This window comes from Aplidium turbinatum, chromosome 6 (assembly GCF_918807975.1).
Source record: "Aplidium turbinatum chromosome 6, kaAplTurb1.1, whole genome shotgun sequence".
In the NCBI taxonomy this organism is placed as follows: domain Eukaryota; kingdom Metazoa; phylum Chordata; class Ascidiacea; order Aplousobranchia; family Polyclinidae; genus Aplidium; species Aplidium turbinatum.
In genome coordinates, this window is record NC_137477.1 from 20,946,336 (window position 1) to 20,971,030 (window position 24,695).

At 37.9% G+C, this 24,695-nt stretch overlaps 1 protein-coding gene across 1 annotated transcript; it reads right to left on the reverse strand.

Annotated features, from left to right (window-relative positions):
• Nucleotides 1-1,940: 1,940 nt before the first annotated feature.
• On the reverse strand, nt 1,941-24,695 carry LOC145772497 (uncharacterized). Its single transcript, XM_082584371.1, has 24 exons — nt 24,571-24,695; nt 22,513-22,617; nt 21,147-21,365; nt 19,379-19,528; nt 18,684-18,763; nt 15,668-15,825; nt 14,650-14,812; nt 14,376-14,570; nt 13,516-13,707; nt 12,918-13,052; nt 12,011-12,101; nt 10,099-11,847; nt 9,760-9,844; nt 9,171-9,312; nt 8,537-8,693; nt 8,260-8,349; nt 7,129-7,977; nt 6,620-6,712; nt 6,171-6,211; nt 5,741-6,041; nt 5,015-5,212; nt 4,599-4,707; nt 4,050-4,217; nt 1,941-3,757 (listed from the first exon to the last, which is right to left on the reverse strand). Exons 1-24 carry the CDS (start codon nt 24,668-24,670, stop codon nt 3,646-3,648), a joined length of 5,682 nt encoding a protein of 1,893 aa, XP_082440497.1. The 5' UTR covers nt 24,671-24,695; the 3' UTR covers nt 1,941-3,645.

The following is a 24,695-nucleotide window of genomic DNA, read 5'->3' on the forward strand; positions in this document are numbered from 1 at the left end:
AAAAGCCATGTTCACATAGCCATCAAGATGCAAATGGCAATAAAATTTTGATTGCTTTTGCACGGATCATGAAATAGAATTTGGAAGCAGACAGCCAAACGCATCCAAGTTTTTTTGTGGAAACAGCGTTTCAAAAAATGGGTCGTTTCGTAAATCAATGAGCTGTTCTTCTTCTGCAGAAAGATGGCTTGATTCATTGCTTCCAAATGGTGGGAAGTAATGTTAGCAATAGCTAACAAAGCAGCCCAACAGTGACGTGGCAATTACCCTGCTGTATCGGCAATGCTATAATTAGTTTCATCGTCACATATGCTTATTTATCATCTATTGAAAGAGTTAAAGCGCTTTTAAGTCGCATGCTTGTCTGAATGGCTTATTTTAAATATTTATACAGTTCTTTTCCAAAATTTCAAAAAGATTTGCGGCACACTTGAGAATCTGTGGCGACACACTAGTGTGCCGCGGCATAGGCTACAGTTTGAGAATCACTGGGTAGGCTATAGGAGCGGAGCTTTGAAGCAGGCTATAGTATTTATACGCAAAAAGCTATAAAAAAATCTAGACTGTGGTTTATGTTTTGCGTTTGGAGTCAAAATTCCAAAAATATTTGGAGCAGGAGTAGATTTAGATCAGTGGTTCTCAACCTTTTTTCTTTCGTGGCCCATTTTTCATTGCGTAAAAATTCTGTGGCCCATTAAGTTTTTATATGAGAAAAAAACTACAAATAGGTTTATAAACAAAAAATAGCAGAACATATTTCAAAGCGGATTATTTATTTAACTGATCATTAGTGAGATGCTTGCTCCTGAACATTGTTTACCAACATATGAATTTATGGAGGAGTTGAAGATAGCGCACAACGCACACCATCCTCCAATTTAAGATGGTTCCAAGCCTTTCAATTCAGCACTTCATCTGCACCAAAGTGGAAAACTCTGCTTCACATAAATACATACTGCTGAAAGGCAGCAGCATTTTTATTCATTCTTCACCGACACGTTAAGAAGTAGCCTACACGCCCTTGCCCAATACTCGCAAAGATAAGGTCTCAAACATGTCTTTACAAGCAGTCGTAAATTCATGTTCTTTTTTTTTTTTCCGGAGACTGACAAGATGTTGCAATATTTCAGACGATAAATTTGTGACCAAGTTATCTTCAATCACAGATGAAAGGGTCTCAAACATTGCAAAATTTCCCTTCTCAGCTTTTCGTTTCCAGTTTTAAAGCTTTTGCACAAACGCATTTAGAGCGTCGACAAAGTCAAGTACAGTTGTATTCTTTCTTTGTAGCTTGAGATTTAAGCGGTTTAATTGGTCAAAAATATCAACTAGATAAGCAAGTTTAAACATGAAGGTACTATCCCTAAAGAAAGATTCCAATTTGTATTTTCCTTGCATGTTCGCAAATTATTTTAATTCTTTCTATAGTTGAAAAACTCTTGCTAAAATATTGCCCTTTGATAGCCAATGGACCCGAGTGCAGAAAAGTAAATATAAGTGTTCAGCATTCATCTCCAAGAATAATTTTCTGGATAGCGGTTACAAAATTTATCGCCTTAATTACTGTGTGTTGCAATAACATTAATGATTGCCACTTTGCAGCTAAAAACCGAAGCATCATTCATTTATAACTATACAATTAAAACTACTAAACAAACACACAAGTGTAAAATTAAATATAGTGAGAAAAATGAAACAAATTTTATCAATAAATCTCTCAATTTTTTAAATAGTCTGTGGCCCACCTCAAAATGCTTCTATGGCCCACTGGTTGAGAACCGCTGATTTAGATAGTCGCAAACTTCGGAGTCGAGCAAGAGTCTAGAAAACATGACTTCGAACACCTCTGTTGTAGATTACACGATGTGTATGGCTGATTTTTCGCACATTTAGTCTAATCTGACTTGAAAGCTTATGATTTTCAGGCAAATTGGTTTTGCGTGCAGGTTGTTTGTATTTGTTACAACACATACTTAAATGATATATCACCACAAAACACTGAACCATCTTGTCAAATTAGATCGTTTGTGAAACCGTTGCAACTATTGAGCTTGCCAAGCAAAAATCCTCCAGGCAATGAACAAAGGACGAAAAGTGATTCAAACGAGCACGTCTCAGCAGATAGTCAACTCTCAACTCAAAACCGCCATCTCATTACAACCCATACGACGAACGTTCAAATACCAACTATTTCAAACCTAGTCTCGAGGCTAATGTTCAAAATATTAGGCAGCTCAGCGCTAGAAAGCAAATACACTGCAACGATTCAAAGGATTTGAAAACAAAATACGCTTTCTGAAACACAAAATGTGAATGAAGTTTTAGGATTAAGTTACTTGATGAAACCCAGACAACAAAATCCGTCATTTTTACATTACATTTTTATAAATGACAACTTGTGCTGTCTGGGAACGAATGATGGAACATGGAACGTAATTCACAAAAAGTAACATCAAATTGGGAAAATATTATTAAGAAATAGTAGCATGCAACATGGCCACCTAAAGTTACGGCCTGATTTGTCACATTTTGCAGAATTTTCCAGGCTTTCTAACTTTGGGCAAACGTTTAAATAAATTTTTCTAAAAATTAGATTTTTACGCTTTCTTTTCTCTTTTCCCCAGATGACACAATAAGTTTTAACATCATCACATGTTAAAAAACAAAGAAAATTTGATTTCGAAGATGTTAGTCAGACTGTTAATTTTTAAATAACAGTCTGATTTAGCGTTTTTCAACTTGCTTTTTCTCATTTGCTACTGCTTCCTCAAGCCAAAAAAAAAGTTTTATGTCACTAGGAAACCGCAAAAAGTAAAAAACCTCTTAAAAAATGTCAGTCAAGCACTAGCAGTAGCTGTAATCAAAATCTGCAAAATGTGACAAATCAGGCCGCATCTCCAGGTGGCCATGCATGCAACATGAATAAATATCCATTTCGGCAAGTCTGCCATTGGCAAGTTAGAGAGGCGAAAACAAACGAAGACATGCAAAATAAACATAATTGAAAAGTCTTTAACAAGTCGAAATATGCATCCAAGTACCCTTTCTTTGTTCATACTGGCACAAACATAATTAGCTTAAATGTCGCATGGACACGTAACGAGCACAACCACATTGAGCGTTTTCACAGCAGACAAATCAGTTCTCTTCTACATTGATTCAACATCTGAAGGCGTTGAATAAATACAATAATTGGTTTGCTGGCTGTTTTTTTTTTGCTTCGTAGCTCACAAACGCAAAATCAAAGTAATAATTCCGAGCTTTTGCACTACCAATACCGGTCAGGCATGTAACAATCCCTCCAACTAAACGGAAAAATAGATATTACACCCTGTACTTTCGCATTTGAACTTAATAACTTGCACATGAGAAAATAATGCACAAAAACACAACAAAAAGCCAACACTGCATTGCCAGAAAAAAATCATGTGAAGTAACATTGAAGCAAGACTTGAACACATTTGGTATTTACAGCAACCACAAGACAGTGCACCAAAATATATAGCAGCAATTGAAAGTTATGGAAAATTTACGAAACGAAACAGCAACCTCTGAAGAATTTGCTTGGAGCTTTATGTGCAGCGGATTTGTTGGGAAGCATTTGCTTTGGAAGCAGCTTCTTTGGGCTTTGTGGCAATCGCAGCTTTAAAACTCGATCTTGCACGCGTCAATGCTCTCGTTATGCATGAGTACTTTGCTTCCGCTCGCCACCAAGTGGACGTTTTCTGCATCTAACTCTCTGTGAAGATCTTCGTACCTGACAGAAAAAAAACACATATTTCTGGACCACAACTAATACAAGTTGACAAGACAGTGCACTTTTAAAAGTTTTAAGTGATCAAAACATGTGAATACTAAAAACCGATGGTAAACTTATCACACGGAAGTGAATCTTCTGACATTAATTTCCCCACACAGCTATTTCCAATGCTGAAGATTGCGAATTACAAAATATGAGACAGTAATAACACTTGGTGTTAGACACACTTTTATTTGACAAACGAAGTGTTTTGGAATAGATCTAATAAAATATTGGTTGTGAAACCGACCAGGTATGTAACGCAGCGGAGTTGTGAGTTGGTATGACAGTCACATCGTCGCTGTCTTCGTTGGATCCCGAAGAATCTCCCCAGGTCATCTTTCCCTCCAACAAACCACGTAGCGCCTCCACACTGGGTTCATGATTGCTTGCATCGAAACCACTTATTACGTAGAACCTGGCGTAAAATGATTTTTTAGCTGATAGCTATTAGGCGTCGGCATTCATGAGATGCAAATAGGTTGCTTTAAGGTTTACAGAAACTTTTAAAACTCAGTTATTAATAAAGATAAAACAATCTGTGTTCTGATATAGCTGTACATACAGAGAGTTTCAGCGACGCATAGTTGCGTAGGCAGCTCACTACAAACAGCGCGAACACTTCGCTTGGACTTCATGTCATAAGGGAATATTATGAAGTCATACAAAATCCATTGTATAACTGAAATGAGTAATACACAACCAGCAAGGCTTTCACAGCCAATGGCTGTAACTTACAATAATTTGTCAAAAACTTATCAGCTTATAATTATGTTTCTAAGTTAAAGCAGAAGCTTACTTGGATCGGATCCTTTTGAAAAACTCGGCTCCGCAATGATTTTTGTTGGCGTGATGAGGGACGTATGTCAGGTCGAAGTAGAACGCTGGCGGATCACTTTTCTTGTTTCCTTCAGATGTAGTTTTATAAAGTTGTTGAAAAGCGAAGTCATCAATTTCATGCAAGCCTTAAAGCAGCCGGCGGCCATCGCGGCCATGGCCGCTAAGTAGTGCTTGAAAGCCATTACAAATGAGATTTACTTTTTAGAAGACAGAAAAAAGAAAGTGCCAGAAAGATAAATTGTGAGCGAAAACGTTTGTTTAAGTGCTTGAACATTGGAATGAAACCTCACACTCACAGCGATATAAAGAAAACTGTATCTGAAAACCGCGTTGAATGCTTTGACTAATAGTTTAAATGAAAAACTGTTAACTTACCAGACGCTGCTGTCGCAGACTTTTTTGTTTTACTAGATGTCGGGCGATCTTGGGGCATCATGGGGTCTGGGGTTCGAATTGGGGCCAAGTCATCCTCATTCCTTTGTTGGGGGAGATTTTGTCCAACAATATCAGCAACGAATGGGTTGTTAGCCCCAAACGTGAATGTACCTTCGTGACCAATACCTTGCTCCAGAGCTACAATACAATTTACCTTGCTCTTAAATTATTAATGCAGTAATCAAGTTATCCAGATGTTTCAAGGATAGCAAGACTGCATAAAATAGAACGTTGAGTTTATGCGATTGAAAGGGCTCAATCGAAGAACATGGCCCGCACCAAATAACCCCGTGTGAGATGGAAATAAACCAATAAGAAATAAGTTATTGTTCAACTTGGTAATGTTTATTTATTTGCCATAAAACAAATAGAACTTATACAAGCTCGCCTATAAATTTAAGCTAAAGGTCATTCCTCCAGTTAAAAGAAATACTAAATGGACTTTTATTTGAACGTTTAATACAACCATACAACCTTAAATAACGCGCTTCACTGAATTCCAAATTTTAAAGTGATTTAGAGCAATGTAAATTATGTTTTACGCCTTTCCTGAGAAGAGAGCGAACATCTGGAAGTGTGAAAGCAAAAACACAAAACTAAAAAGAAACAACAACAACATACAGTTCTCTGATTGATGTCTCAATATGAAGTAGTTCCCAAACTTACACGAAAAATTTGAATCTTGCTTGAACCACTCATCACCGTCCGCCATTTTGTCGACAAATTGATTCTGGAATGGATCAAACGGAGAGGCTGATTGGTCGGGATCAGTGTGGCATGCCTGTGCTGTAATGGATGCTCCACAGCTTGGTGCCATTTCATTTGGAGACCTTGTTTCAGCTTGTTCTTCAGTAGATAACGTTCCCTCACTTTTTAACGTATTGTGATCAAAAATACCAAAATCCTCTTTGTTCGAACGATTGGCTACATCCATGTAGTGCATGCTGTCTTCGACCTCAACAGTTCCCTAACGTAAAAGAAATAAGTTTACCCTACGAAAGGAAGCAAAGGATTTTGCTGCTTCTCAGTAGATCAAAGGTTCCCAGAACTGTCAGAAGTTACGAAATTGTTTCGATGAACAAATGGCAATGCATACCTGCTTGCTGTACGTTCCAGAGTTGTGTGACGGATTGTTTTCTAAAGAAATATAGCAGTGTCAAATGGACAATTCACCAAGTATCTAACATAAAACACGGTACAGTGCATATTTCATGTGTGCAATCACAAAATTGCACACTACATTGTTTAAATGCGTCGATAGTTTAACTTATGCACATCCTAGTAACATAACATGCTATGTAATAGTAACTGAAGCTCATCTGACGCAAGAAGATTATGAAGAAGGTTGGTGGTTCTCTGTCAGGGAAACAACCCAGACAGCAAATCAACCGTTTTTTTAAATTGATTCAACGTCTGCAGACGTTCAATCAATGTAAAAAATGGTTGATTTGCTGTCGGAAAAATATGAGGTTAATGATTTGCTGCGAGTTTTATGCAAAAGAGTACATATGCACTGCATAAGCACGGTTGTGAATGATTTCTTACCGATGTGGTCGCTATACATTTCGTCAGACATTCGTATTAAGGCGGCCTTCTGGTCGTTTGTGACGTCATATTCGCAACTGGATAGTTCGCTGACTGTGTAGAGATAGAACAAAAAGTTGAACTGTCATTAGCAGAACCTTGCAAACATACGAGAGCGAATATCAGCAGACAGTAAAATGTTTTATCGCATGCATTAAGATAGCTTATACGGTAGAATATGCAGAGTTAAACGATCACGTAACCATTGAAAATCAAATTGCAAATGTAGGTATGTTATTGTCCGGCTTTCACAAAGATGCATTTAAAAAAATTCACTGTTATTTTTTGCAAGACATGTTGTCTTGTTCAAATAGAAAAGCAGGCTAGTTCTTTTCAAACACAGTTTGCAAAGTTTCGACTCATTTGCATAATATTACTTCCTTAATGACGTTATTAAAAATTGCATTTTGCGTAATCAGAACAATAATAACAATCTTTAACAAAATAAACTTCTGAAATCTGAGACTAACCACTGCTTTGGCCAGCGTGCAGCTGTCTGAGGTCGTTGTTCAATTCTATGGATGATGGTGCATCAATGCTGCCTTCGTCATGTTGTCTGATGCTGGATGATTCTTTTGAAGAGGACGACTCTTCCGAGCTAGAAGATTCAGGTTCTCCGTTCCGTTCACTCTCTGACACATCATAGCCTTGATAGTCACTGTGGTCATAATATTCAGGACTGTTGCTTTGGTACCTTTCATAGTAAGATTCAGAGGATGTGCGACCAACATGATTCTGAGATGGATCGATGTCGTCATTTGAATGTTGACCAATGAACGACTCTCCTATGACATTATGATCATTTCTGAGGACGATACCAACTGGATCTTCGAGACGTTGGGTCTCTGGTGATGACTGGTCAGGCTCGTCTTCTTCAGAGGATGACGAAAGTGTGCCTGATTGTGATGATGCATGCGAATCAGAAAGCTGTCTTTCCAAAGTAGGAGATGAAAGCGCTTCAGGTAACAATACAGGGGAAAGCGGACTTTCTTCTGGTCCGCTTTGTTGGATTTCCGGAGACTCTGGTACAACAGATGACAGTGTACCTTGGATCATGCCAACGTCACGCTCTTCTTGTATAAGTGAACTCGGCTTTCCATCGTCGGAAAGTGAAAATGCGACTGGTTCGTCGTCGTGTGCGTGAAGTGTTCCGACATTGACATCAGTAGATGAAGATACCAACTCTTCTTGCAGCAGAACATCTTCTTTGTGCTTAATTGGATCCTCGAAGGAAGTAGCTTTGTCTAGTAGATGATCATTCGGCTCTTCACCACCAGACCAGGCAACAATCGGTGAAGCAGGATACTCAGTGTTTATGTCTAAACAACAGATGATATGTAATTATGTTTGCTAAAGCTTTAATCGCTGAAGAACTGATGAACATTTTAAGTTGCATGCTATTGTTTGGATGACATGCTCTGCAAAAGTTGGTATTTTTGATCTGGACGTCTCGGCGCAAACCTTTTTTTATCTGAATAAACGATCACAAAAACAAAATTTGATAAATAGTTTTCAAAAATATTTAAAGAAATGAAAAGGAAATATTAAGATATTAATAAAATGGGACACAATTCACATAACTATATGTGAACAACTTTTACCTGAACTGCCCAATTTCCAAGCATCGTTGGCACGGTTTCCATTGTCATCGTAAAAATCACTGACTGGTTGAGCTGCTCCTTGTTCGTTTTCTGATTGTAACAGAAATGGTGTTCACTGGTGGGATGCAAGTCTCACAAAATTTTGAAAACTAAGAAACTTCAGCAAATATTTTAATACAAAATTAAACCAGTTTACGAATGTGCTGAATAAACTAAAAATGGTGTCACTTGACAGAAAGCATTTTATCTGTGTTAGACTCTGTTAGAGAAGCTGTACCGGGTTCAATGGCGGACGCAGCGACGCTTCCTACAGTGCTTGGGATGTTGTAGGTCGAATCAAGCTCCGTGCTGCAAGGAGACTCGAGAAGAGCTCGCTTTGACATAGTGGATGTTGTGCTGTAGCTGCATGGTGGATCAGAAAGAGGAATCTCCTCCTGAAAAAGCGCAATTCTGGACTGATGCGAGTATATACACAGTTCCTGAACCTTGAGACAAAACCATCTTTAAAAAAAAGTAGGAGGCATGCCCTAGGATTTTTTCAAAGTGCATGAAAAATGAACTTTGAATACTAACAAACCATCTGAACACTTCGATGAGAAGAAATTATTGCATTTCCCGTCGTTTTTATTAAAAAATGGCTGAGCTTTGTTAATTTTTTAGCTGAAAATTTGCAATGATTTGTTTATGATGAAATATTTTTATTTCAATCGATCTACAACTTTTGAAAATTTTATAAGACCATCAATGCACAAGCAATTAAACGCAAAAAGCAAAAAAATGTAAAGGATGTTCTCCCAGAAATGCATAAATGTTTTGACGTGCGACAAAGTATAAATCAATGTCTCTGCTTGGATTTTCACACCGTAGAGTTTAGGTTGTTCCGGTTTGCCCAAAAGTGCCCATTAACTCACTTTTTCGGCATATTCCTTATCAAAACGATGCGTATTGTCCAAGTAGTCAAGCTGTGAATCGTCCTGGGTCTGCAAGTGGGATGCGTCCTCTTTCCCCACCTGTTCAGATGGCGTCGAAGATTCGACATTGATGGCCACATCGCTGCATCAGAAGCAAAAAAAACAACTTTGAAATCTTCAAACTAATCAATACAAAATGTATAGCTAAACGTTAGCGTTCAGAAGCTAGGCAAAAGAAGCGGTATAAGGATTTTCTAAAGAGTAAGCTCAACAAGTGTAATATCGACCACACAAACTGGAGGAGACCGCAGTCGCTTTGGAAATCTACCGTTCGTGAAGGTGCTGCTACGTTAATGAGCAGATTCCAAAAGTTGAAAAAAATCAATTACACTCACAACCAGCTTTCCAATGGAATCAGTCTTAAATGTCTCAAATGCAACCGAACTTTCAAAGCTAGGATTGGGCTTACTAGCTTTTTAAGATCTAACTGTTAGCGTCTATGCGAAAACTATCATCCTAGAAGACGCCATCAATGTAGAGCAAGCCATCAATCCCAAAGCAATAAAGACTGCATACATACGTAGCATACCCAATGTCACTTTCTGCGCTGAGACCACGATCTTCAACTTCTAAATACTCTTGGTTTTCTTCCAATGCAAAGTCCTCTGCAGCCTCTGAAATGTGGTACATACGATCAGATTACAACTAATATTTGCCGATTTCATTTTCATTTACAAAAACGTTGAAAATTTTTATTCTGAAAAACACGTTGTTGTCTGATTAAATCCTCATTTGAAGTGCTGAGCACGGTCTATAAACTGGAGCAGTAGGTTCGTTCACATAATTATCAATCCAATTTAAAAAAAAATCATGTAAAATGAACGTGTAAAATAAACTGAGTCAACGTTGAAACAAACGAAAGCGATACCTGGAGTTGCAAGGTTCGATGACGGTGATGCAGCAGGATCAGTCAAGGGATCAGACAAGCCATGAATTGGATCGACATTTTCCTTATTTGAATATTCATGATATACGGTGGTTGCTGCCACGACACTAACGGCATCTCCAAGATGCACGTTGTGTCCTGAGCTGGTATTGTCATCTTGGTTAGCATCATCATGCAAATGGTGGTCTGAGGTGACACCATGAATTTCTGGATCTACATTTTCTTTGAGCTCTTCCTCTGCTGCATTGTCATCAATGTCTTCATTGTGTTCTTCTATATTTTCTATCTTTGTTACGTCAGCACCTTCCTTTGGAGCAGTGTCGATGACTTTTATTAACTCCTGTCCTGTGAAGTCATCACCATCTTCTTTGGCAGCATATTGTCGGTCTTCCTCTGTGTTTGTTGCAAGATGATCGGCAACACTCCCTTCTCCAATAGAAGATTGACTGATCTGTACATCTGAAGATTCATTGCCGATGAAACTTTGTGATGGAAGTTCTTTGTTCAAATCACCGGTTTGATCATAACAAGGTTTGACATCACTTGAATCGCCTGCATCTTCACTGTCATCCGGTCTTTGGTCAATTTGACCTAAACCCAGAGAAGTTGTGTTTTCGTCTTGCTCGGTTGTGTCTGGTTTTGGCGACGAATTGTCGCTTGCAACTTCGAAAGTTTCATCAGATTGGGAGACATTTTCAGATATCGGAGCTTTTTCAGATTCTGAAACAACGTCTGGATGTTTGTTGTCTTTGTCTGCTTTCTCGATGGACGCTGCATCTCCTTTTTCGAGAGCGACATTATCCTCGACGCTTTTATTTATATTCTCGACAAACTGTCCTTCATCTTGACCCTCGGGCGACGGACGTTTCCACAACTCGGCAGTTTTGTCTTGATCTGCAACAGAGGTTTCCTTAGCCGGGAGGTTGGAGATAGCAACAGTCAGATCTTCAGGTGGGCTTACAGGAGTCTTCGCTTTAGAAAAAGCACTAGACGCTTTTGGACTTGATCGCATACGAGTAGACGGAGCTTTAGAAATGGGTTTCTTTTCCTGAAGACCAATAAGACCACTTTTAGCTTTTCCTGGTGACGATATGCCGGTTTTTGAGGTTGAAGTGACGTTTTGCTTCTTTGTTGCTTTTATGTTGGTCGGAGCTTTTGTCACAGTAGACTTTGCAGAAACCTTACCGGTGTCTTTTGCAGCAGCGCTTGCTCGAGCAGTAGCTTTACCAGCAACCTGTTTCGTTTTAACTCTTGCTTCAGCTTTAGCGTGAACTGGGCCAGGCTTTGGTTTGCTGGCTGCTGCATTCGCAGAAGGCAACTTTTCCGATTTTGTTCGTTTTTCCGCCGATTTAACCAAGTTGTTTCCTTCTCGTTTAGTTTTGGAAGAAGTGGATTCAATCTTAGCGGGGGGAGCTTGCTTTCTCGCAGCACCAATGGGCTTTCTCGTGGCTCCAATGGTTGTCTTTTTCTCCGGTCTAGAAGCTGCGGTTTGGACTTTGCTTAGAAGAGGTACTGGAGCCCTGGAAGTAACTTGCTGCGACGTTTTAGAAGCTGTAGAGGTGGCGGATTTTGAGGCTGTTACTCTTGAGGTTAAACTGGTGTAGCTTGATTTTGTGGTCGTGGTAGCCGACTGAGAGCTGTGGTGGGTGACCTTACCAGAAGCCGTAGGTGCTGATTTGGGGGCAAATGTCTTTGTTTTAGTAGTTGTTGGTTTTGTGGTTTTCGCTGAAACTAATAGAAAAATCATATCAAAATGATCACAAGCGGAAATGAATGAACGCTAAAGCTATTAGAAATATCTTTTGACAACACTTCTTGATATTAAAATAACATAAAAATTTTAATTTTTTTTTTACTCCAATAACATTTTAGTAATCTAAAGACTTGAACTCACCTTTACCCTTCGCCAGTTTGGCCTCGGTGGGACATCGAGTTGAAAGAAAATCCAGATGCTTTAGTTTTTCAAGGCCTTCAAAAAGCTTGTCCTGAATAAACGGTAAGAATTACAAATCATAAAAGATAATCCTACAATGTTATGGGCCCTTAACTCTGTTTGTTAAAATTGTTTTCCTATAGACACCGGTAACAGCAGATAGGAATGTGTGGTTAAGTCGAAACTAAGGTTGTGATTACCGCGGTTAAAATTTACCTTTAATCCCAGTGTCACCCACAAGCAAAGTTTACAAATGTAAGTTTAACCGAGAATGTTCAATTGTTTGTATATTTTAACCTTCAAAAACAGTGTTTCTTTTGAAATCACCCTGTTAAAGAACAACTTCGTATCATTATGCATTTGAAAAGCAAACGAAACTCATGTGACTGTATGAATGCAAAAGCAGCGTGAAATTTGCCGCCATTCAAGCTTGCAATTCAGTTTTCTTGCAAATTTTTGTAAACTTTCCTAAACGAATCTTTATTTTAACATTCCTGTTTGTTAACAAAATTAACACATGGGATTTTCCACAAAGGCAGTTGATTCAAAAAATTACATTGAAGTGTCACGTGAATCAATATCAATATCGTTTGATCCCTATACCAAGACAAAGCATCAGCAAAGTGTTATTATTACGATGGTTGTTTTTTGTGATTTTAAAAATTGTATTCTTCTTATCATTTTTTCAAGTTTTATGGGCTTTTCTTGCTTGCGGCTTTTCGGGAATTTCAAGAGTAACAATCAAGGTGTCGGAATTGAAATTGCGGAATTTGTTAAAAACCCTAGTTGGAACACTACAAAACGGAGGAATAAGTATGAACAGTGGACGGGCATTGGGAAAAGGCGTGTAAAAAAAACAACTTCGAACCTGTGGCGCATTTCCGGGGAAAAGAACTCGTACGATCTTGTCGTTTTGTGAGAAAGGATGCCACACCAAAAGACAGGCAATTGATGCAAGATCAGATACCAGCGACTCGCCTTCTTTGCCGGAACCCAACTTGATCTACAAAAAAAAAAAAAAATTATTTCTCAAAAGTTCAGTGAAAGACTGTGCCAAACGCTTTTTAATAGGCTACTTTGTGACTTATTTACCGAATAAAATTAAAAACCTTATATACGCAAACTCGCACTAAGAGGGATTAAAATTCGCAAAGTCTTTAAAAGGGCCACAGGAGGCAACAACATACAGTATTATAAAACACGAAATCGCACTCTAGCACTGGAGCAACTTCGCAGGCTAACAGGTTTGCAAATTAACTCGTTGCAACTTCGATATTAACTCGAAACCAATCTTCATCAAGCCGATGTCGGTTGCATAGCCAAGTGGCGTAAGCCTGGTACGACAGAAAAAGAATCTTGGCACAAAAAGAAATAAGTAGTTCCAGGCTACTGTTGATTTTATGAGATGAGTTACTGTATAGGACAGGATTTCTTTTATAGATTCGTGTCTCACATCTTTATCTTACCCCTGTTTTAGCAGTCTGGTTGATGGACTTTCCGTCGCAACCCCACTTATCGTGAATGTACGCCAACTCCTTGCTATCTTCACCCGGGCTGATAACATACAAATCCAATCTACCGATTCCATATTTTGAAAACAGAGTGAAAGGTTCGGGAGTACTTGATCGCGTCAGAGGCTTCACTTCCAAACCAAGCGACTGAAATACCACGCAGAGTGGATGAATATCTTTGGAATGCTTAGTTGCTTACGCTGATTTGATGCGCAACACACTTACTACTGTCTTATAATTTCGAAAAATTTTTTTGTTGATGCTGCTGCATCATCGATAAGGCATCACATACACAGCATGTAAAACGTCAAGGCGCTGTTCATGCAAATAACGTCATCTAAGCACAGATGATGCACTGTTACTACCCAAACACCAAAAATCCGTCATTTTTACATTGATTCAACGTCCGCAGACATTGCATCAATGTAAAAATGACGGATTTTGTTGCCTAGGTAGTAATAGGATAAAAAAGCACTTTTTTTTCGCAGAATAACTGAATAATTCATGTCAGGACAACTACAGGTGCACACGACAGCTGATATCCTTGGTATTTCAAAACACTTTATTTCGTCTCTGGTCGCTACGTTAAAATACGTAGACTTAAGGTAACATAGTATCTTTTTCAAATCCAGAAGGATAAAACATACGTCATCTCAATTAGACAAATTCTGATAGTTAATGTTTTCAAAATGCAAAAAAAACGCAGAAAATAACATATAAAGACAGGATTGTAACCAGTAGCCATCTACCATATAATTGGCCAAGCGTTATGAAATTTAATTCATTGTCACTTCTGCACCCAAACGATTCCATACCTTGCTCAAACGCAAAGTTTGTTGAACAGTATCGGTCGGCCTGACATTCAGCTGTTGAAAGATAGTATGGTCTTCGTTGTCCACATCATCGTACACTGATTCGCTGCCCTTTTTCAAGGCTAAGTCACAAAACTTGCGAGGGGCGTTCATGAAAAACACACCGAGATCGGGGGAGAGAAGACATCGAGCAAGTTTCTGAGAAAAAAAAACATTTTATTTTTGAAATCAACATTTAACTCAATTACAAACCAATAACTAAAACATCGCCCAGTACCTTGTATTCTGGGGAAATACCGTCCATAGGGAGTCTTATCTGACGTTCTTGGAGTTTTCTCAGGAGGAAACTGTTAATCCCTGTCAAGCAATCGTTTCCAAGGTGTGTGGCAATAATGCAATCAACTCTGTCCTGATGACGTATAAGCCTCCAAAACCAGGGTCTGCAACATGAATAGTCCAGTCGAGATAGTTGATATGAAAAATTGTCCACATAAACAGAAAAATGACGCCGAACAAGACAGTGGCAATGAATTTCACATTGAACTTGTTATGTTTCAAATTTTTTCTTGCTTTTTTAAACAAAGTTACAATTTATGTTCTGAAATCGCATATTTGGGCAAAACTTGAATACATCTAATATTCTAAGCAATTGTGGCGCTAAGATTAATATTTTTATTCCTATGCCTGTCTTTGAAACAAGACTGTGGCGATTTTGCATGTCTGTGCACGACTGCAACGATGCGTTCCCACGTTGGACTGCTTAGCCTTAACGATCTTGCACTGGTTAGCCTAAGGGGTGCTTGTGCGTCACCTCACCCTAGGAAAGAACTGCCAATTATGAACCGATTTATAATCGATTAAGAAGTGGAAGTGTAGAAGATAATACTACATTCACATCATCATCAATGTCATCCGTTTAGTGGGGAAAACTCGTCGAGCTGGACGGGAATTTTTAACATTACTTATTGTTACTCTTCAAGACAAAAAAACGAAAATCACGTCTTAAGCTACTGGTAACTAGCGGAATTACACTGGCACACACTTGCAATGACACACTTCCTTTGACCACATGCCTAATTAATAATAGTATTCCATAACCGTGTTCCACTTCCACCCAAGCATAGATCAGGCCTGCTATATGAGAAATGATTTGAAATATTATGTTTGGCATTAAATGTCCATCAAAAAACATCTCGTTTTGTTGAGAACAGCGCCAGTAAACAGCCTTCACAAAACAAGTGTCTCAATGTAATATTTTCAAAAAAAAAAAAAAAAAAATGAAATGCCCACGCTACCTGGCAAGGGCACCCCCATTGAGTAACACGTTGAATCCATTGACAGTGAAGAACGCGGAGTCTCCATTTCCAGATGGAAAGATGTATATACAAGGATTACGTAACTTTAGGAAGCCTTCATGAATTGGAGGTTCCAACTGGGTGAAGATGCCTTGGGTCTAAAAGAAATAGTGCTTTGTGGTTATGGTAACGTCTGGTGTAAGAAAATAAAACATTAAAACGCCATTTAATGGTAAAGGACCATAATCGCGATTAGTCTACATACACTGAAAATTTCCTGCCTACTCCATCGACCACAATACAATAGAACAAACCAGCAACGAATTCAAATTGCTGATGTTATGTACTTTCAAATGTACCTAGGGTTGGAAGAAGCAATGATAGCCATATCTGCCCCCACTTCAGCCTACAATCAGTCGTTTTAATTGATTTAACGTCTGTACACGTTGAGTCAGTGTGAAAAAGGATTGGTTTGCAGGCTGGGACACCACATGCGTTGATTGAAAATATTGAGATGACATTTAATCAAGGCAAAGCAAAATGACGTCATTTTATTCTATAGCATTTCAATAGAAACGTTATTATGTTGACATCGGCCGTTGTAACAACGACATAAAACCAGCTTTCCTCACTGAATTGATAGCATCGACATTGAACAAAATCGTCAAAGCGTCACGATTCAACACAAACCAATACAACCCAGAAATAGGAAATTTTAAGAAAAATAAATGTTATTTAATGTTGCAACAGCGCTATGCGAAGGTTCACAAGTCACGTGCAATGCTGCGTTTTGGCCACTGATGAACAGCTGGTTGAAGAACAATCAGAGAAACAGAAAAAAGCAAAATGTCTTCAGGGAACGCACAAAGAAATTGCCAATGCGATATTCCAGCAGTCTGTTGCTACCTTGCAGTATTATTTGATCTTGTGACGTTAAATCTACGCGAAAACAGACTCAAATTGAAAAAAACCCACTTCCACCACTCACATTCTAGTTTATACCATAATTTAGGCTAACGCGCTTTGATGAACAACATTATGGCCGTTGAATCATAAACTTTTATCAAGTTATCTTTGATCTAACCCACGACGTGTATGTGGGACCTTTGTAGGCAATTGAATTTGTCAATTCGTACAAACATGACAAAAGATTTAATTGTCGTTGATGAATAAAAATGTCATAAATGTGAATGCATTGCCGTGGAAATAGCTGCCATGGTAATATAATTAATCAGATTACAACAAGATTGATATAGCTGTTTTAGCTACCTCAAATCTGACGCCTAGGCACAATGGTGAAAGACAATTAATTAACAGCACAATCGTGATCGACCTGTGGCCACCTACAGTGTACTGTAGTCAATAGATTGTAGACTGTACAACTGCAACAGTTTTAAAGTTATATTAATTATCGTGTGTTGTGCTGCGTACAACACGAAAAGCAACACAAAGGTTCATACCTCATCAGCCCGCGCGAAACTGAATCAATACCAATCGGTTAAAAAGCACCGGGTACCATCATTAATTAAATAGAATGCTTTGGAGATTTTAACATAAGGAAAGAACCGAAGATATTACAAAGAAATCAAATCAAAAAAAAATTCAATAAAATATCAATTTTGAAATGACCTTTAGTCTCAAATGATGAACGCAGAAGCACAATAGCGAGATTGTTGACTGCGCACTATCCGACGCACTTTCCGATATGGTACGTACAAAATCGGCTCAAAAATAACGTTTTATTCAGCAAAGTTAATTGAAGTTTTTCGTCGTGAAAAAAGAAGCCACTCTGTCTCTCGGGCGACGGACACTGGAGCCTAACCATCTTCTCAACTACAAGGTCTTTGCTCCCCCAAACGAGCATCCCCGTCGACTGAAATCAAGACACCCATTCGTGCCAGCCGCTCAACTTTTGAACAACGAAGCTGACGAACAAGACATCTCTGCGGCTACTTGGGCGGACCATAAATGGAATTCTGATCATCACCACATCATCAATGACTGTACCATCTTCAAGCCACCTAACCGAGTGGAAGGTCTGTGCGTTATTACAGATGATGAAACCAAAGACTAGCTGCTCTCTAGTAGCCTTCCAGTGTAGTCTGGAAACATCGTGAATATGGGGTGGTAAGAACATAGACTCTCGGCCTCTAAGGATCACACGACAACGACGAATTGAAGTTTTTGACATTCAGCAAAGTTAATTGTTGCTGAAGAAACCCCAAGCTCGGTTAGTTTTGAAACACAGCGACTAATCGATAATAGTTAATCTTGACCCTCGAGGGCGTTGAACGGCCTTTCGACAATTGGACTGACGAAGAAAGGTCCACTTGTTGAACAAAATAATCTCACTAAACCAAGAGGCTTTCGATTTAAAGTGCCACCAAACAAAACGATACGAAACAGCTTAACCCTTAGGCGGTTGGGCTCCTGGAGTCTTGCTCAGTTTGGGGGGGGGCTGTCGATTCTTCTTATGCTTTTGGAGTGATATCTCTGTTATTTTTTAAGGCACGGTTTCAAAATTTGGGATTCACTTTGTAAAATTATTCACGCAGAGCATATCCGAAAATTAAAACTATGTAAATTTTAGAACTGCTTATATACGTTGAAATGTTGATGTGACTTATGACGTTTGAATTATTTGGTATTTTTTGATAGAGTAATGAAAAACATGCATTGCAATGTTGTGAATAATTTTTTTTTACATAATCTCAATTTAAATCATTTGATTAACGAGACATGGGCCAAATTAATTGCTTTCATCCAGCTGGTGGGAAAATTTTGAACAATAGAATATGAAATATTTCAGAGGATGTGCTGAGAAATGCCTTATATCTCTCAATTTATAACCTTTATTCGCTCAAAATTTCAGCTCAATAGAGGTGAATAAAAGTTAGAAAAAGTCAAGAAATCTCGTAGTCGCAGCCTCAGTGGTTTTAGAGATACAACTGTTGATACAAAAAAGTTGAATTGACAGCCCCCCCCCAACCTTCAAAGGGTTAAGAAATTTGCATACCTGATCTGCCATCACGTCTTCAAGCTTTCCTATGAACTTATTTATTCCCTTTGTGACTGGACTTCTTTCCCCTTCGCAATCTGAAAATATTGATCAGTGAATCTTAATTCATTCCTTAGTAGTCATTATTCTAAAAGCAGCTACTTGACTTCAACGAATACCATATGGCCATAAATACTACAGTAGAACGGAATAATCTTGCATTGGACAACAAGAATCTGTCCAGTGCTCTTTAACCATTTTTTTTCACTCGTAGATCCTTCAGAACTGCTATCCCATGCACACTTGCAAATCATATTGATGTAACATTTGACAGACGCCTTCGGCACTCTGGCCCTAGTAAGGCGTTGATGATTTCATATCATGCACCCAATTATAGGCATCATGCACTGTATGCTTAAAATCCTTGTCGTGGTTATGGACACCAGCAACCCTGTGTCTGTTGTGCCCTCCATGGTGGGTTGAACTCCAGGTTGAAAAGCGCTAAACTAGCCAATGATCAACTTTCAGATTGTCTGTATTACCTACACGAGAAAAGCAAATCATGGCAGCTGATCAAAGGTTAAAAATTCTTTTGAAGTCTGACGAATCGGTCGATAAAACTAGAAACGTTATGACATCAGCACACTGGAGTGTCACTGGGAGCACGCCTATTTCTAATTCATAAAACACAAAAGCAACACTAATTATAAAACCTGGTGATTTGCTGTGAAACGGATCAATAGCTTCGATTTCCACACTCGATTCGCTGTCTTCTGCCAATTTAAAACCGGAAGCCTTGCAACAACTAATCGTCAATTTCGGACGCACATCAGCTCTTTTTAACGTAGCAACAATATTCGGATCTAAAGACAAGGACATGAAATTACAAGCAAAATTGATTGAACATTCAACGAACGGTTCGGTCTAGCAATCTTGTAAATAATTCCCTTGTTGACTGCATTGAATGTTTGATAATTATAAATGTACAAACAGCTGCTAATATAGTCCGGAACTAGCAAGACCTAAGTATTTTAACGTGGTAAAATAGTACCAAATATACGAACGTTACAAGCGGCGATGTCAAGGCTATCAGAGTGAACACTGAACAGGTACCAATTTAATTTTGATAGGCTGTTGTAAATAAAACTTTGGTCTATTACAGGGTTACACAACTAATCTTTGTGTTTGAATTCCTTCTTTTATTGTATCTTTATGCACCAGATGATGTTAAATATTGCAGCTGTTATGTTACGATAGCTTACGGAGCTCATCAATACCATCTGTAAGTTTAGCAAAAAAAAATTCACTTGCAACGCACATTTACATACTCCCTTTTGTTACCAGTATTTCAATAATACCACAGCCTTTCGTAAGAAACGTCTTGGATAAACAACTTTGTTCATAGCTTAAACTTGCTATGCCATCTGTCAGACAACTTCAAATGTCTATCACACAAAATAAAAAGTATAACCTTCTCGATTTCAAAGTTTAAAAAATAAAACAGAAAAAAAACATCGTTTGTGCTCAGCTGGGCATGCACTGCAATTTGTTTCTTTTTTAACGAGCCTACAAACGTATTTCCAGATATTCTGCACACAAGAAACAAGTGACTAACCGCACGTTACTCTGCAAAGCTATTCATCGATTTTTGTAAAGTCACGTAAAAAAGTGCCAGACGTTTTGCTTTCATAATGGGCGAAATTCATGAAATATTAATCAGAGCAGTTTTCCCGTTCTTCGAGACTTGGAAGCATAAATGCATTTTTTATTAATTTATGCAGGCCTTAACGTTTACACCATTATGGATATCAGTTCCACGTAGAAACTTTACAAGTCCCATGGCTGAATCTTTGGAGTTTACAATTCTTATAGCAAAAAAAAACAAACATTATGTGCGTCCAGTTATTCCCGATATATTGTACAATCTTATGCAATAATACAAGCATTGTAAATTAAACATCTGGTGGAAATACAGCAAATTTTGCGGAATGGCCCGTTTCGGTGAGTCCGATCCCTTAACGGGGGATTTTTTCAATTTTTTTTTTTTAAATTATTGGGTACCGTAGCCTAATTATCATTGCCGTTTTAGGGTTAGGGGTTACGAGTTAGGGGTTAGAGGTTAGGAACTCACCGAATCGGACTCACCGAATAGTAGCAGACCCCAAATTTTGAGTTAAAGTAACGCAATATGAAACTGGTCGTAATCTTTTTTTCTTTCAAACACCAATGTAATAATTGCATTCTTATAAACGGAACAAAAAAATGCAAGAAACCTTCTTAAAGAGTTTGCGGTTAAGGTGTACGACGTGAAGTGGGAATGAATCAGGGACATTTAAATTCTATAAAAAAGGCCGGCTAATTTAAGAAAAAAACACTATCATATAAAATTAAAGCACGGTGTTTGAGTTGACAAGTAAAGTAAATTAAAACCTTAACCTTAACTGTTAAAAATAAGGTTTGAGCAAAAATCATCACACAAACCTGTGAAAACGTAAAGCATATCTTCTACTGAAAATACGCCATCTTTGAAACACCAATTGGCCTGCGAGTTAATTGAGTGACCTCCATAAACTACGAGCCGCCAGTCACACTGAGGTCTCAAGATTCCAGCAATTTCCTGATTGACAATGTAGCAAGTTGGGCTCACCAACACAGTGATAGTGATGTTACTACGAGTGTGGGTAAACTTGAAATACGGAGCTGGAAAATAAATTATAAAGTTAAAAATTTAACAACATGTCATACCTACAAAATTTGTTCCTATTCTATTCATAACAACACGTTGACACATCATTTTTTATATTATAGCAATGGTTTCCAACCGGGGAGGAATTGTAACTGGAGAAGCATTTTTGTCATCAAGGTGGCATTGCCTATATAAAATAATCACACCATAATACTGTACAATTGGAGATTTTTTGAACTATTTTGGCGTTCCCGATTTATGTACGCAGTTGAAGATTTTTGATTGCGCAGACGGAAATCTTTATCCAGCTTAAAAGAAATGCATTAAGTATCATGTGTCTTACTGCATGCACACGATTAAAGATAAATTTACATGCTGGCGTTATTACAGACGATCGTTGCTCTCAGCTGCGCGGATGAATGTCAATTGTTCGCTTTTCCACTGACAGTACTGTTCAGACTTGCTTTTGTATGAAAGAGCGTGATAAAGCGTCTTACATTGATGACACCTTTTATTGTAAACAAGGTAACTTGTCTGTTCGAAAAAAGAAAAAAATCCAAAATTTATCTTGCAAGGTTAATTCTGTTTAAAACAGGCGTGTTGTTTGTAACGTTCTGTGACAACCCATGTAATAACTATCTTGGCTTAGGTAAAGGCGCAACAACTTGACTACAGTGACAGCAGCACAGCACGTACGAAATAAGTGATAAAAACCAACTCCAGCCATGTGCTGCCTACTTAATGTGACAGGAAAATAACGGAAAGCTCCAACATAAGCAAAAAAAGAATGCATCAAGAAATGAAAGGTTGCAAACCACTGTATCATGGCCTACTACAGCATTAAACAAAAACTAAAACAACCAGGATTAGTAAAAATATTTGATTAATATTGCATCCAATCTTCAATTGAGTTTGTTGTAAATGTCAAGTGTCATAAAAGCTAATAAGTCTAACTAAGATATTGTATAAACGCCAGGGCAGTTGGTGTTACAGAAAGTGATTCATGTTTGAAAAAAAAAGTTTAAATAAAAATAAATTTGACTAATAAATGTATGTTTGAGAGTAAAATTCCCTTTAATTTTATTGTTAAAAAAAAAAGGAATTTGCCACAGTTAAATCGCACAATATGATAAAACTTTTAAAAATAACAAGGAATGTCACCTAAACTTTCTTCATCAGCAATGTACTTGTTGGAAGCTTCAAAATCAAGTAAACATTCGTCAATTTCAGGTAAAACATTAAGCTTTTGGGACCAGCGTAGAATGCCTAAAAACATTGCAAGCAGAAATCTTTCATGATTGAAATTGTAAGGTAAAACAAAGTAAGTGTAAGCAAATTCTAAAACTTTTTAATGCATTTTCAAAAATAAGAGTGATATCAATAGATGCATTGTCTAATCACATATATGGCCTAGGTGTAAACCTTTCGAATATAATTGACAAAATATTACGAATTATTATTTGAATGTATTGTATATCAAATACTGATGCAGTACAACAAAACTCCATGTAAGTTACCACATTGTTTGAGAAATCTATAGTTGTGTTGTGTATATTGTACGATAGAAAGACGTGGATGGTAAGAGAGAATGAACCAGCAATCCTAAGATGGAAAGGGCAATATGTGGGGATAAAAATACCAAGTGAGAAAAAGACTGAACGATTGGTAGATATAGTAGAGATGGGACTACAGATAAAACAAATGGATGGGGAGAGGCAACAAGGATTTTCAAAAAGAACTTGTGCATGATAAGGCAAAAGAGGTTGGACTGAAGCAGGAAGATTGAAAGGTGTAAAGATAATGGTTGCAAAGAAAAAATCGGCCATTCACACTAGTGGGAACAAAACTAAATTTGGATGATAATGATGATAACAAAGTTTAAAATTGATATCCAGTAGATGGACTGCATCTTGGACATGTGAATCAATCTCACACACAGTTATAAAATCGACAGGATAACCAGAAATGCTTCCACGATGTTTTCACACAAATAAAGGAATTTACCAGACGTTCCTTTCTTTTACGATGTTATCATGCACACCTGGTTTTTTACATTTCCTTAAAGAAAAATGAGAGGACCTATACAATACATCTGTCGGAATGGCCCGTTTTGGAGAATCTGATTCAGAGAGGCCAATTCAAAAAAATTCCAATTTGGAGATTCGGTAATTTCTTGAACACATAGACGACTTCTATTTACTGTATTTAGAAAATTTGTAGAAATTATTTCGGTAGGTTATTGTTTCAGTAAGATGAATTAGATATGAATTAGATGTAAATTAGCTGATATCTTGCAGGTATTGGCTACAGCGATATCTAGCAACAATTTTATAGGTAAGGCAATTAATCAAACCTAAAATTCATGATGTCACAGTGGTGGATCATGCTCGTACCTTTACGTTGCGTACTAATCGATTCCTCTGCCTTGATAAAGTAACAACAACTGAAAGTCTAACAAACGAATGGAGTCATCAAAGGAATTTCAGGTCATGCAACGCCAAAACCCAGGTTTATTCTAAACTGCCACTAGATTTTAACTTAGTTGTTGTGATCATCAAACACTGTTTTATTTTTTTGCTGTGATTTTGGTTGAGATTTTCCACTGAGACTTTATTTGATGAACCTCTATTATAAACTTATTAATTTTAGACATGTTCTGGCCTTCCACATTCAGCTGCAGCAAGACGATGCCTTTCCATATGACAACCAAAGTTGCCCGCCCTGAACAGTTATTAGACATGAAGGGCGCATGCTATGGGTTGGCATCACTCTGTACAGGACGGACTTGCGCAGAGCTCTGTGAGCTATAATTGTTACAATCTCGATTCGTTGCTTGATTGCAAGAATCAATTACCAGGGCTCACCACTAGGACGCTGACAACTTGGGCCCCACTATAAGCCAATTCCTTTAAATAAACAGATGCAGCTGTGAGACTTTAAAAATCTCCAAAAAAGGCAGACTTTACTAGATCAATCTCTATTATAAGCTAATTCCTTTGAATGAACAGATGCAGCCGGCCGTGAGGTTTAGAAATCTCCTAAAACGACAGTCTCCAAATTAGGATTTTTCTGAATGGTCTTTTCCAAATCAGATTTGCATGACAAAATGTTTATTTTGAATAACTTAACATTCTAGAAAAACCATGTTTAAGTTTTCAGTAAAGGCTAACTTGACATCATTTGTTTTACTTTAATTTCAAAAAGGTTAAAATTTGTTACCTGCTTTGATGGAAGCAAGAACATATTTGACATCATCTTCATCATTGATGGCTCCAATCAAAACAAGTATTTGAAATATGTCATCCGATTTTGCAGTCATTGTTCTATTTTCACATTTGCACCAT

Coding starts and splice junctions, on each gene's coding strand:
- LOC145772497 (XM_082584371.1), bottom strand. CDS start 24,670: ATGACTGCAAAATCGGATGACATATTTCAAATACTTGTTTTGATTGGA. Junction 13,708..14,375: donor AAACTTTGCGTTTGAGCAAG/GTATGGAATCGT, acceptor GTGGTATTTCAG/TCGCTTGGTTTGGAAGTGAA. Junction 4,218..4,598: donor TTCAAAAGGATCCGATCCAA/GTAAGCTTCTGC, acceptor ATTTTACGCCAG/GTTCTACGTAATAAGTGGTT.